We start from the raw sequence: 14413 nt of genomic DNA on the forward strand, positions 1-14413 counted from the left end.
TCAGATTGTTCGGGACAATATGCTGACATTATAAACCACCCAGAGAATGCTGCAAAGCACTGTGGGAAGGTCTATAAATCTTAAGTAGAGGAGGAGGAGGAGGAGGATCCATTCAGTTGTATCCGACTCTATGAGCGATATTATGAGTCATACCAGAACCTAGAATTTGTTAATTCAGTAGCCAAGTCATAGTAAGCTGAAAGTGTAAAAAAAAGTCATGTGGCTTATTCTGTGAATCAAAAATTGCTTCAACTTGCATGGGTCGTAAGTGTGAAAAAAAATAAAAAATAAAAAAAAATGCTTCAACTTGATCTCTCTTTATAGAAGATGTATTTTAAAAACAGGCAACTTTACTCATGATTTCAGGTTTATTATTAGCAAACCAGAAATAGTCTCATTTTCTTAATAAGCCAAAATCTTAAACCGTGCTTTATTTTTTAATTTTCTAAATTTTGTAATAGTAGGCACAGGCCATAATTCCTATTTTTCCTATTTCCTATTGCATAATATTAAGAAATCATGGCATATTGCAGGTTTTATGTTTATTAGCCATATACTGTATGCTGGGAGTAAAAGCCTATGACAACAAACAAATGAAGTGCATGCTGCTTATCTATAAGAAAGTCTGTGTGACTTCCTTTTACTATTATGTCTTAATTGTTCCTTATTATTTTTATTTAATATATCACATTTCACCTAAATATTGAAAAAGTCCTTCAATTTTCTTTAGGAGCTCTACATAGCCTACAACAATATTGGTGACTTAAGTCAGATTAGCCTGCTGGAGAACCTCGAAATTCTAGATTTAGAAGGAAACAACATTGAAGATCTTAGTCAGATTCAATACCTGCGGCTGTGTACTAAGCTGACCAATCTTACAATAGAGGGAAATCTTATTTGCTTGAAGCCAAGCCCACAGTCTTCAGAGGTGTGTGCTAATATGCCCTATCTAATCTAATATGTATCTTGCTGATTTATCTCAATGCAATCATGAATTAAGGCTGTGGTTTAATGTAGCAGAATTATCTTTGTGAATTTTGCCTCGGAGGAACTGTTTCTCAACTCAGATGAGTAGATAAGTGGCATACTATAACTCTAATATAGAGAAGAAGACTTATACTTCAAATCTTGGGAGATATCTAGCACTTTACTCAGCTTTCTAAACTCAGAAAACTGTGCAGTAACAGCATAGCTGCTAGGAGAAACTCTAGTGAAATCAGTACAGCTTGTGGTCGTTTGGTATGATTATATTTTGAAACAGCAAAGAGAGATATGTGTACTAAAATTACCCCTTTTTAAAACAATTTTCTTCATTTCTACTATTGAAGTTCCTCTGTGGCCTTGCAAATGACTTCTGTAATTCTCAAGAGTTTGCAATGCCATGGGGAGACTGCCATGTCCGAAGCAAAGCAGAATGTATTTTTGCATGCACAATACGTGATGCAATCAAGCAGAACAAACTGAAGTATAATAAAAAGATGATATAGAGTTTTGATCGAGGGTTCTAATTTAAAGCTGGGTTAAGGTTATATCTTGCATTCAATGCAATCTTCCTAAATCACTTTGCAACTCATTTTTTTTCTGTATCAATCATTGCTCTTAAAAGCCAAATGACAGTTGCGGCCAGAATTCTTTTTCATCAATTTCAGTGGGTTTGCTAGATGTGCCTGGCTCTTCTCATTCTTTCCCAGGGAGAACTGCTATTCATTCCACATGAATAGGCAAGTGGCACATTAAAAATGTGAGGTAGATAAGATTACCTTTCCTTTAAAATCCAGTTAGATTTATTAAAATAGATGCTGTTTGGAGTGGCTTTTGATGACTATTTAGAAACTCAGAATTAGGGTGATTTTTTTTACTCATTATATTAAACTCCCTGTAAAAAACAAAACAGTAGTAAAAACAATAATAAACATGGTAAACTTCAGCATATTTGTATAAAGCATGTAATTGTAATGTTATTTCACTTGAATAATGGCCTCAGTTAATTGCATGTTATGACCTGAACAACTCTAAATTGCCTGAGACTAAGCTATATTAGAATCTTCCATGTGAGTCTATTATCTATTCAAATTAATAATACAAGGCTCAGTATTTGTGTGTATGTGTGTGTGTGTGTGTGTTGTGTTTATATATATGTGTATTTGTGTATTTATGACTTTTGAAGAAATTGCTAATAGATAAAAATTGTGTCTCGACAATTATAATGAAATATCTTCCTTTATGAAAGCATTGTGTTAAACTTACACACACATATACACACATCATGCATTGTTGTTGTGTTGCTTTGGGAGTTTTCTTCTCTCTCTCTCTCTCTCTCTCTCTTTGTTATTGTTAAATAAAGCTACTCCTTCCCACATTCATATATTTTTATACAATAGTCTCAGTTCATTTTCTATCTTTCTTATATGTAACAAATATGTGGCTCTTTTCAGCCAATTTAGTATTTAGTGTATGAGTTTTGCATTTTAGAAAGATTAGTAATTGTAATTATTTACTGGGTTTTGAGTTGGGCTTTTATCCATTTTTATTGTTAGTACTGTTTTTCTTAGAAAACTTTTTCCTGACGTGGCATTCTCCAAGTGTTTCGAATTACAATTTCCACATAAGATCATAGAGTTAAAAGATACCTTAGATGTCATCTAATCTAACTTCTACTCAATGCATGACTCACTAAAGCATTTCTGACCACTGGCTTGAAATCAGAAAAAATTTTAGTTGAAACCATCTGAAAATATTTGATTACAGAAGGCTTTTGTGGGAATTGTGAAATTGAAGGAACTTCAAAGATCTAGTCAAAGTAACTTGCTAATTGAGGAAATCTGCTCCAGCTTCTACCCAGCTTCTGTTTGGACACTTCCAAAGAAAGGGAGTCTGTCATCTATTTATATTCCAGTGTTTTAATCAAATTTGAAATATTTGTTTTATGTCCTTCTACCTGAAACAGAAATACAGTATACTTTGCTCAAGTAGGTAGATGTGATTATCACAAAGAACGCTTGTTTCTGTAGCTTCAGCACCTTCAAGAGATCTGTTACTCTTTCCCCATTGTCACCTGCACACATTTCACATTTTTGTACAGTTAGTCCCCTCAGAAAGCAAGAGGTATCTTGATGAATGAATAACGATCATCTTTCCACTTCTGGCTTTTGCTTGAAAGCTGAATGCCGGTAACAGCTGTAGGGACCAGAAACTACCAAAAACTGAGAGAGAGAAAGAAAGATATATTTGCATGTTTATTTAAAATATTTTACACTGTCTTTTTAGCTTTTTAAGGTGGTAAGTAGCTACTTAGATTGAAAAAAATTATGAGCAAGATTAAAGAAGAAAAAATAAATAATGCTGATTGCCATTTATTCAGTATGAGCAATTAAAGAGGAACATTTTTTTGCAGAGGTTCTTTCTTCAGTACTCCAAATGCTCACTCTTGGCTTACATTGTGGTTGAAGCACAACAGGGAGGCTGGACTCTGTGTTCCCTCTGTTAGGGAACTTCTTTTGTTTCTCATATTAGGGATAAGAAAAAACAAGTAGGTCGCCCTTTAGCGCTGACTTTTGATATAAGAAAATGTTACAGAGGGGAAATTATAAAAAGAAGCTGCCACACTTTAGATCAGGGGCCTTCAAACTTGGCCGCTTTAAGACTTGTGGACTTCAATTCCCAGAATTCCTCAGCCAGCCATGCTGGCTGAGGAATTCTGGGAGTTGAAGTCCACAAGTCTTAAAGCGGCCAAGTTTGGAGACCCCTGCTTTAGATCAAGGATTGGTGTACTTTTTTAGATCAGGGACAGGGATTGTGAGAGCTAGCAAAAGGAAGGACAGACAAAAAAGATGACTGCAATTTCCTTTAATTAAGGCTTAATCATCTTTGAATTCATGGTCATCCTTGGAATGGGTTTAGTATTACAGTAATTAGTATCGTTTTTGTTCAGACAATCCACTACAGGTCATTAGATTTGTTTTATCTAACATTGGATAATACTGGATAATGATAATAGTCACTGAAGGAGCAATTGCATGGCTATTTTGTTTGTTTGTCAGTAAACTGTGGTTGTGAGTAAAGGTGATCTGCAGAGTCTCGACATTAATCAGGACCCTGTAGCAGCTAATTTGGCTTTTTAAAAGATACAGGTTTTTCTTGTGATCATTACCAGACAATTGGGAGGCAGAAACCCAGACCAGTCTGAATGATAAATGACATAAACCTCTGGTAGCAGACACTATCTTATCTAAATGTGCTAATTGGAACATAAAACAAATTTAACAGTAATATATTATGTGATGGAGATGGTAAAAAAGAGGCAGTATAAAATTCTGGGAGAGAAGAAAAGTAGATATTAAAAAGTTGACAGTAGATCCCAAAAGCAATTTGTTTAATGGTTATCTAAATACTGATGATTAAATAAGTGAGTTGAAATTTAATATATTTACATGGGATGCATGTTTAGTGTATCTGAAACTAAATAGTGCTTGGGTTTTATTTATTATGATTACAAAAAGTCCTAATCTTATAAGAAGTTTAGCTATTGTTACCTTTATATTTATTTTCCAATTTTACTTGTTTCTCGGATTGTTTCCTATAAATGTGATCAAAATAACTGAAGGCATTCTTTTCTCTGGGACTTTTTTCTAGGACCCAGATTACAATTACAGAATTGAAGTGAAAAAACTCATCCCTCATTTAAAATTTTTGGATGAAATACCAGCAAATCAAACTGCTATTCCTTTTCCATGCAAAATGAATAAGGACTGGTTTATTGTCAAGGAATCAATCAAAGAAGGAAATTTAATTGAGGAGGCTTCAGGTTCAGGTCTGCTAAATTATTTTGTAAGACTTTGTTTGATGACCAATAAGAGGAAAGAATATCTGTGCATACATAAAAAACTGACTGTAATTAGCAAGAATAGCATATATGTATTTATTTGTCACATTTATTAGCCCCCCACACACACAAAGTGACTTTGTGTAGCATACAATAAGATTAAGTATCATTTAATTGTGTAAAGAAATGATCTTGGGTAAAGCTAAACTTTGGTTAGCAATAAAACTGTGCTTTTAAGTACTAAAATATAAACCATGCAAAAACAAAAAAAACAAAACACCAACATGTAGACTCTATGGATATCCTGGAATATGGATACCTCCAGGCCATTTTGCTATTTTATAAGAATCACAGGAGGGGGAAATCCCATTAATTTTATATTTTTTCAGGAAAAAATGCCGAAGTAGTATTGGACTTGGACCAGACTAGGTTTATGTTGCCATAGGGCATTTTTCAGCAGGTTTTTGTATCTCAGCCTATCACATTTTATAAAATAAATGTATATATTGTGTTAGGAGATATGTGCATATAAGCTACTTTGAGCTCTCAGAGAAAAGATGTGCTATAAATGCAGTAAATTTGCATAAATTGAGTCCTGTGTGGCATATTATTGGACACAGAAGTAAGGATGACCATAGACAATTAAAAATAATACTTTCTAATTATATGTGAAATAAAACATAGGTAAACATTCAAATATACCATATATACTCACATATAAGTCCATCCGCATATAAGCCAACATTTCAATTTTTAAGCCAAATATGAAAAATGTGCCACTGCAAATAGGCTGACCCTGATTTTTCATAGTATTTTGATTAAAAATGGAAGGGTTGGTCCATCTGAGGGGCTTATCCATAAGGATTCTGTATATGGGAACTTTTAAAAAAGTCTTACCATACCTACTGGTGGATAAGCCTATACATGGATAAGCCGAGCCTGATTTTTTTTAATTTTGCCACCAAATTTCTTGTCTTATCTGTGAATATATATAATACTCTTCCACCTACAAAATTGTTCTAGGAGCCTTTAAAGAGAAAAAGAAATCATTGACATTTCTATAATTTCTACAAACTATTTCCCCCCAAATTCATAATAGGAATGTTCCTGTAGGACTGGAGTGGAGCAGATCTGTTTTTTCATAGAATGATTAGTAAAGTTTAGTGACCAGATTTGGGATCACAGTTAGATCATGAAGTGGAGTGGTCACTAAGTGAAACCATGACTATGCTTATGATCTTACTTCAGCTTTCCTTTGCTTTACAGACCTGTGAGGGTCATAGATGCAAGGATTGCTCACAAAGTTATTTTTTCATCGCTGTCATAACTGTGAATGGTCACTAAAGCGAGGCAGTCACTAAATGAAAATGACTTGTATGAGCATACGCCCCATATGCCTCTTTTGCTTGAGAGCTGTCATAGTCACCAGTCTCCTCAGGAACTGATCTGGTGTGCTGTAGTGAGATCTCACACATTCACAAATCTGATTTCAATCTGCTCTTTTGAAATTGAAGATTCTTCAGTATGAGATTCTTCTTCTTTTCAAATCTCCTGATGATTTCCCACTGGTTCTGCCATCTTGGCTGCTTATGTTTGATTTTCCCGCAAATCAGCTGGAGGCTGATGGGTAGCATATCTTTTAAATTCACCTACTCCTTGGATCTTAGCATCTTAAATTGGCTTCTTCATAGGCTGATTGTCTAATAACCCACTCTTCATTTTGGGGGGCATCTCACTGGATAAACCATGTTATATTTTCCCAGTTGCATTTAGGACAGAATGCAAATTATTTCAAGGGTTATAGTTAGTTAATTCCACTGTCTGTCCCTCATATGGATTAATGCTTGGAAATAACCATAACATTCTTGGCAACTGCCTAATAACAAACACAGAGAATAAAAATCTGTCCTAATATATAATCATTAACCAAATAATTGTTCACCAGGATTGAAATCTCTACTGTCCTTTCAAGTGGAGGCGTGGAATTGATGGGAAGATACTGGATTCTTTTTCAACATGCTATTTTTTTCTTCAATATCCCCAAATGCATTTGTATACATTTTGCTAATTTGAGGCTGAAGATTGGGAGCAACAGACAGGCCAAGATTTCAGCATTTCTCAAACTGCTTTTAATTTCTTAACTGTTCAGTTCAAGCTTGTTTTAGAAGATGTGGGTCTGTTGCCACCATCCTTTCTTTTTGCTTAAGACCATCTTGAGGTGGCTTTTGACCTGTAATGCAATAGCTTAGATCAATAGTCTTCTAATGAGGACTGTTGTAACTCCTTAATTAAATTGCTTACAATGAATCCTGATTTTGTGCTATTCTTTTTGAGGAAAATGTTCTTTTATAATAAGTTCTGTAGCTCTTAAGTAGACTAACTGTGATAGAGACAAATTCTTTTCTTTTGAACTAAGAAAAATAACCCCACCTGGAAAGCTTTACAGAATGTTTTGAATTAGCTTCATTCTGGCAAAGCAAAACTGGATCAGCTTGAGTATTCCGTTGGGACAGAATTCAAAATGTTCTGGGATGCTTTGGTTTTCACCAAAAAAACCCCCACAAAAGTGGGTGGGATAGCAATCCATACATAATGCTACTGGCCAACCAATTTGTGGAATATTTGGTACTAGGGGATGTAGTGGCAAACATATTTTCTTTCAACTAACCCTGTAATCCTTTGCATCACCCCAACTCCACCCTGATTTGCAGGCAAACATATAAGTGTATAAATCAGAGGCAACTCTAATAGAACAAATAACTTTTTATTTTTACCATGTTAGATGATGCATAATGTATAAGACAAAAAGCAAATCTGTCCTCAGCATTTGTCAGTTAGCGGTTAATTAGCGTCTCCCACCTTCCTAGCCTCATTGGCACCAAGCATAATTTTATTTCCAATTTTCATCTATAAGGTTTCTTTAAATGCTTCCAAGTATTACTGGTGGATTGTGGTTACTGGAGAGTGCGAAAAGGTCCTAGTGCTATATGACTGCATGAATAGCATTGATTAATGTTAAAACAGTAAGTCCAAAGACACCATGCCACCTGCAACTGCATTTTTGCCAGCATTGCAACTATTTAAATAAATGTACTAACAGCCCATTAACAAAACACAACCAACGCCCTGCAGACAACCAAGCAACCAGACAGACACAGGCAATCAGTTTCTTAAATTCACCCTGTAGTATATACATTAAAACCTCAGCAAACAAATATAGAGTTTTATTTGCAAGCAGCCAGAGATAGCCAGTGAGGCTAGGAAAAGCATTTGACGAGTGCTCCACAAAGCACACTTGTTGGAACGTTAAGCAGGCTCATGTTCCAGAAGAGTCTGGGCATCTGCTCTGATGACTTTCACCAACGACCTCCATCTGTATGTATGTGCATAACTGCTTTAACGGCAGACTTAATGGAAGTATTGTCTGAATGCATAAAGAAATAAGGGGGCAGGTGAGCAAGGGACCCTTTGAAATAGCTCCGCTAAACATTTTAGAGTTTGCTTGATTGTTTCAACCCTTTAAGGAAGGATGCTTGGCCCGTGCCAATGCTCTTTGTAGGGCATCCCTTCCAAATGCTTACTTGCCAGCAGCACCAGCCGCAATCTAGTTGCAGAGCTCTGACAGCACTCCTGAACATCTCAGCTACAGCAGAGCTGATTGGAATAGTCCTTTAGTGAGCATTGTGCTCTGCTTATATTCCAGCTCTATTTTACTGTTTCCCAGTACTCCGTCCCCAAATATTACCCAATCCGGCCAGAGGAAATAGTAATTGCTGTATAGGTAAAGAATAAGCACAGGTGCTTATATTGTGTAGGCTGTTTTGTGCCCCACTGATCTTAAAATATATGCTTTTTCTTTTTGCCCTTCTGGCTTGAGTAACTCTAGGCAGTCAGCAAGGCTATGAAACTTATCTTTATTTTGGTTTAAAAAATCAATACAGACATGGCAATAGATGCATTTGCCTCATGCAATAGCATGTATATCCGCCTTCTGCTATTCACAGAGCTACATATCGTGGCATGAAGATATTCCATACTTTACAATTTGTTGAAGATATGTCCTCATAATGGAGTTTCCATCCCGTAGGCAATCTACCTACTGCTTAGGGAGGCTGAAGCTGGTCCAAGATGTTCCGGCATGAAAATAGCATTTTCCCTGGGAAAATCTGAAACAACCCATGGAGCATGGAAGAGATGGTGTAAGGGGACATGGGTGGAGGGAGCTATCTGCTTGACTACCATTGTCCCAACAGGTGTAAGGACTGCCCTCTTTCATCTAGTCTGTGGCTTTGGCACCTGTTCTGCTGTGCTGTTTTGGATGTAAGGAAGAGCGGAACCCTGGCTTTTGACACCATTGCCAGGTTAATCACCCCCGGATCTTTAGAGTGTTGGGAGATCTGAAATTCACTATCCTGTACCCTGCTTAAGGCAATAAATGGAAAATGTAATTGAATTCTTTTGCCAGTACAGCAATTGCTCTTCTTAGGGAAGTCCTAGCACCTCCTCTTTGTGGAATGTTCCTTTAAAAAGCTCAGTCCTCTAGAGCAGTGTTTCCCAAACTTGACAATTTTAAGGCATGAGGACTTCAACTCCCAGAATTCCACAGCCAGCAATGCTGGCTGTGGAATTCTGGGAGTTGAAGTCCTCATGCCTTAAAATTGTCAAGTTTGGGAAACACTGCTCTAGAGAGTGAAACCTGGTACAGATGGGGTTCAATATAGGCAGACATTTTTTTCTCTTTTATTCTTCTGAATATGTATATCTAAATTTGATACCAGAATCAATAAAGTGATTTCTCAAACTCTGGTTCTTCCAGCAGTATTTAGCAGCAACTGCATCTTGGCTGCACAAATCAAAATTACCACTAGATTGAAGCCAAGAGAGACAAAATGCTCTTGACTTTGCTATCATCAAATAGTTAATCAATTGGTTGAGAGGTCAGTCATTTTGGAGAAATTATGACAATATTCTGAAAGCTGAACACCTCTCTCACAGACACACAAAAACCCCACCTTGAACTCTGGCTCCAAAAACACATCTATATTGCACAAATGGAGGCAACCGCTACCTTGCTGTTAAGAGAGAACTGTTTGCTGCCATCTACTGGTTTTTAGGTTGATAAGTTAACAGTTCTTTTGGGAGATCAGTAGGAAAACAGCTGAATGGATGTAAAGGCCAGATTTTACAACGCCATCCCAGCATGTATCCCCGAAGGTGATTGGTGGCAGCTTTTTCTGTAGTAAGTGACATTCAAATTTCAGGCAGAGAAAATGGCAAGTTATTGCCCTTATAGTGCCCTGTGGAGAAGCAATACAGATAGTACAGCACAGTCCCCATCCTGCATATTAAGGGAAACGGGGGGGGGGGACAGTGTGATTTAGGCTGCCATGATTTCTCAGCTCAAGGACACAGGATGAAAGCAGGGTAATGCAATTCATGGATGAGTTCCTTATTTAGTATTTCAGGTATTACATATATGTATATGTATATGTATGCATGTTTTTTTGTTTTTAAAATCCTTATATTGCAATGTTCTTTTGTTTTTAAAATCCTTCTATTGCAACGTTCTTTATGAACGCTTGCACTCTCTATTGCATGCTGACCTGAATAATCGCTGACACGAGTTAATATGTTTGCACAAAGAATTGTGATTAATAAACAGCACAATGTTCCTGATGTTAGCTTACAAAGTTTCTTTTGCATTGAACCTAATGTTTAGTGTAGTTATGGATGAATCCATGTAGTTTTCTTGGCAACAGTACAGAAATATTTTGCTACTACCTTCTAGTGGGAATAATACTTTAATTTAGGAACATATTTGTTTTCTGTGCTTCTTTGAAGTGGACACTTATAGCATATTCATGTTACGGTATCGTGTTATCATTCTTCTCCCGACCCTTACCCTTCTTCGGTTTAGATTCTCAGTTAGGATTCCTAACGAGAAGGCTGGGCTCTGCTCTACGGCCTGCTGCAACTCATTTTTTGCTAGGTTCCAGACCTCAGGCTCTCCAGAGATCTCCCAGTGCTCATTTGCTTTCTGGTTGTAGCACTCTCCTGGAATCCACCATCTACGATGAGATATTGCCTGATGATGATTCAAGTGACCTGACCCATGGTAATGAAACACCTTGTGCTTTTCTTGCCCATTTCCTATCCTCCAGCCTCTCCTTAACAGAACATGTGGAAGCAAACAAGAATGGAATTTTCTGTCTCCTATAAAAATGTTTGGATGATATGTGCATTTATGTGCTTATGGTAAATGTATGTACACGAACATTTCGATAGGCTTGCTTTTGCAGAATTTTTTGTGGGACTGAAATTGGGAAGTGAATACGTGTTAAAGAGAGTGGTTCAGTTTTATGTTAACATTAGAGATTATGTTCAATCACGTAATCTCTGCATTGTGGTTGGCTGTTCCCAAGCCTTTCACTGCACAGATAATGACATTTCTGACACTTTTTTTCCAAAGTCCGTTTGACTATCATGCTGTCTTAAGCTGAATGAGTGAAGATATTCTTGACCATTTTGCCCATTCCTACTAATCCCACCTCAGCTCACAAAGGTGTTTTTTCTGTGGTTTAGAGTAACAACTGACCAAAATAGAAAGTTGCTTTATTTTTTCTGAATATCTCTTTCTAAATACGGAGAAAACATAATTGCATATAAGCTTGTATTTGAAGTTTTTGTAACGGAAAGAGTTTTTTAAGCATGTGAAATTATAAATTAGGACACTTTTTAAATTTTGTTTTTGGCAGGTGTCAGCAGAGTTATATGTGGGAACCCCATCAAAGCTCTTCATGCACGAAGACAGAAATTAGGCGTAAGTTTCTTTATAAGTACATTCTTGAAGGGAGGGAAGGTTAGAAGGGGGTTGTCATGTAAGAAGAATAAGCCTGTTGGACAGTGGTGGGATTCAAATATGTGAACAACCAGTTCTCTATGTGGATGCCTCTTCTGGAAGTCCATTCTGGGCCTGGGCAACAAAAAATTAGCTACCGGTTCTGCCAAACTGGTGTGAACTGGCTGAATCCCACCACAGCTGTTGGAGCTACAGAACTGTATAGATTTAAGTGAGCTCAGAATAAACTTAAAGGTTTAGTACATGTTTCTCAGTCTGCTTCTAGAGCTGAAAAGCCCTCATAAAGTTTTCTGCTTCTTCTTACGGTGTATTGCTAATTAAATTATCAGCCTTTTTTCTTTTGATCATGAATGGGTTTCTGGCAAACCTTCTCACTCACCATGGAGATTCATACTTGTGAAAGCAAAGTGGGAAAGCTGTTAGGGACATTTCAAGGGAAGGAACACATCTGATATATAGAGAAAAACGTACCTAAGCCTTCACCCGGAGACAAATAACAAATGGAGCTGGATTGAAATATTGCCTGATCTTGCATGTTTGCTTTGCAATAGTATGTCAGGCTGCCCCTGTTACCTCCAGTCACTGTGGCACAACAGCAGGTCTGTCTTGGTACAATAAACATTGGCCGTGATGGGAAGATTATGAGATAATTTTTTAAAAAAATAATCCTTGGCAAAATTAATTATTTTCAGTGGATGCAGATATATTTTATATAATTTCTCTAATATTGTAGTCTACAGTAACAAATCTGTTCCAGCCACCGTGTCATCTGGCAGAACATAATTATGATTTTGAAGAAACTGGCAGTGTAAATGAGAAAGACATCTTTGCTGAGCTGAAAGTCTTGCAAGAACATCATTACCAGTAAGAGCCAAAATTTAGTCCATTATTAAGCAGAAATTTTTAGAATTTCCCAAGATAAATCAGAAAGTGAATGTAATCTCCACTTGATGATGAACAGTTGCATTGTGTCACACTATGAAGCCTATGGAAAGACAAACATTAGGAATGTTTTGATAGGGGATTGTTTCTACTGTTTTTCCAGTTTTGTTTAATATATGAAACTATGAAACTCCATGAAAAGTCTGTCCTTTAATAACTATTCTAGGTTATCAGTTTAGAAAATAATAAGTTGCGCTTTCTCTTGTTTTCATTGTCATAAGCATGTCAGCCATTTTGTGGCCATGCTCAGGAGCTGTCATTCATATTTCCTCTTATTTTCATTCAGCGTTTATAGTTTACAAAGGAGGAAAAATCAAATAAAAATGGTTAAGAATGTCTACATAGATAGTTGTCTATTCAAAAATAAAGACACCTACTTCAGTTCATGCTTTTGCTATCATATCTGATTTTCCACTTTTAAGTTATTGTCTTTTCTGTATTGGTGGTAGAATGCATTCAACACTTTTAATTATTTGGGAGAGAAAATTCATGGCAATAACAAATCTGCATATCATGGTTTATTTAATGTTACAGCCCTCAGTCATGCTCACTATGAGGAATTACTGTGCCAACATCAGTGGTTACAAAATTAAGAAAAAAACATAATTAGGATTTTAAGACTAGTTTTCTTGAGAAGAGTAAGGTGGGTGGGTGAGGGGACTGTACTGATGTCAGATTAGAAGAAAAACAAAAACAACACTCTCAGAAATAAGTCCTGAAGTTTTTTAATGGCATTTTTTTTTCTCAAGAAAGATTTGCTAAAGACTGAATTTGATTATTTTCCGGTAAATGTTGTAAAATCTAATTTGGGGTGATTGTTTTAGAGCATAGCATGGGACAAAGTTCATAATGAAAGCATTACTGTGGATTTTTTTCCTTCTGGTATTATTTCAGTTTAAAGGTATATGACACATAATATAAGTTGGATATCGTATATGCAAATAAATAATTATTAATATATAATTTTAATGTACAGTATTTTATAAAATTTGGGCAGGATGGCATCTAATTAAAAAGTAAATCTCTGGCAGGCACTTGCAAGCCCTCCAAAGGGCGAAATCTCCCCAGCTGCTGAAAATATCACACAGTGATGAAGAAGGGGAAGAGGAAGAAAAAGGCTGCAGCCTGAGTGACAGCTTTGATGAAGATTTCAAAGAAGCCTTTCAAGACATCACACAAATGATCTCATCAGAAGCTTCTTGTTGTCCCCATCTTTCTCAGATGTCATCAGGTATTATAGAATTAATAGGGCAAACTGGAGTGCCATTTGTGTATAATATTTAAAGAGTGCAGTATCATTAAGGCAAGCAAATGCTGAGGCAAAGGAGAAGGTATTCTTAGCTCACTGTGAGAGTGAGAAAGAAAAAAAGGTATGGAATTTATAGTGTATTAGAAACAATAGCAGCAACTTCTGCAGTTCTCCTGTCTCACTACAGGTATTGATCAGCATTTTGGGATGCAAATAATTTAAACATTTTCAGATGTTACCAAAAAGATTTAACAGGCAAGCCACAGAGATGAGCCAACTCTTTGCTGTGTAAACTCAGTTACAGTAGTGTAGTTCATGGTCTGCAGTTGTTAAATGGCTTAGCACGGTGCACAAAGTGTTTAAGATAGTTGCTGAGAGATACATTGAGAATCTGAACAAACTTAATAATAATAAAGTTGGAAGGGACCTTGGGGTCATCTAGTCCAACCCCCTGCTTAGGCAGGAAACCCTATACCATTTCAGACAAATGGCTGTCCAGTCTCTTCTTAAAAACTTCCAGTGTTGGAGCATTTACTGCTTC

The 14413-nt window shown here is 36.5% G+C and overlaps 1 protein-coding gene across 6 annotated transcripts in view; it reads left to right on the forward strand.

Moving 5' to 3' along the window:
* LRRC56 (leucine rich repeat containing 56) overlaps positions 1-14413 on the forward strand; it is a 63791-nt gene that overhangs the window by 43396 nt on the left and 5982 nt on the right. For 3 of the 6 annotated variants that reach the window (XM_039331228.1, XM_039331227.1, XM_039331232.1), the window contains 6 exons: positions 731-928; positions 4633-4810; positions 10740-10937; positions 11578-11642; positions 12415-12545; positions 13655-13854. In XM_039331228.1, the coding sequence (XP_039187162.1) occupies positions 731-928; positions 4633-4810; positions 10740-10937; positions 11578-11642; positions 12415-12545; positions 13655-13854 (970 nt within the window). The remainder of the gene's footprint in view (positions 1-730; positions 929-4632; positions 4811-10739; positions 10938-11577; positions 11643-12414; positions 12546-13654; positions 13855-14413) is intronic. The other 3 variants (XM_039331229.1, XM_039331230.1, XM_039331231.1) reach the window with 3 other exon arrangements.

This window comes from Crotalus tigris, unplaced genomic scaffold (assembly GCF_016545835.1).
Source record: "Crotalus tigris isolate CLP2741 ecotype Arizona unplaced genomic scaffold, ASM1654583v1 scf7180000024436.1354646, whole genome shotgun sequence".
Taxonomy (NCBI): domain Eukaryota; kingdom Metazoa; phylum Chordata; class Lepidosauria; order Squamata; family Viperidae; genus Crotalus; species Crotalus tigris.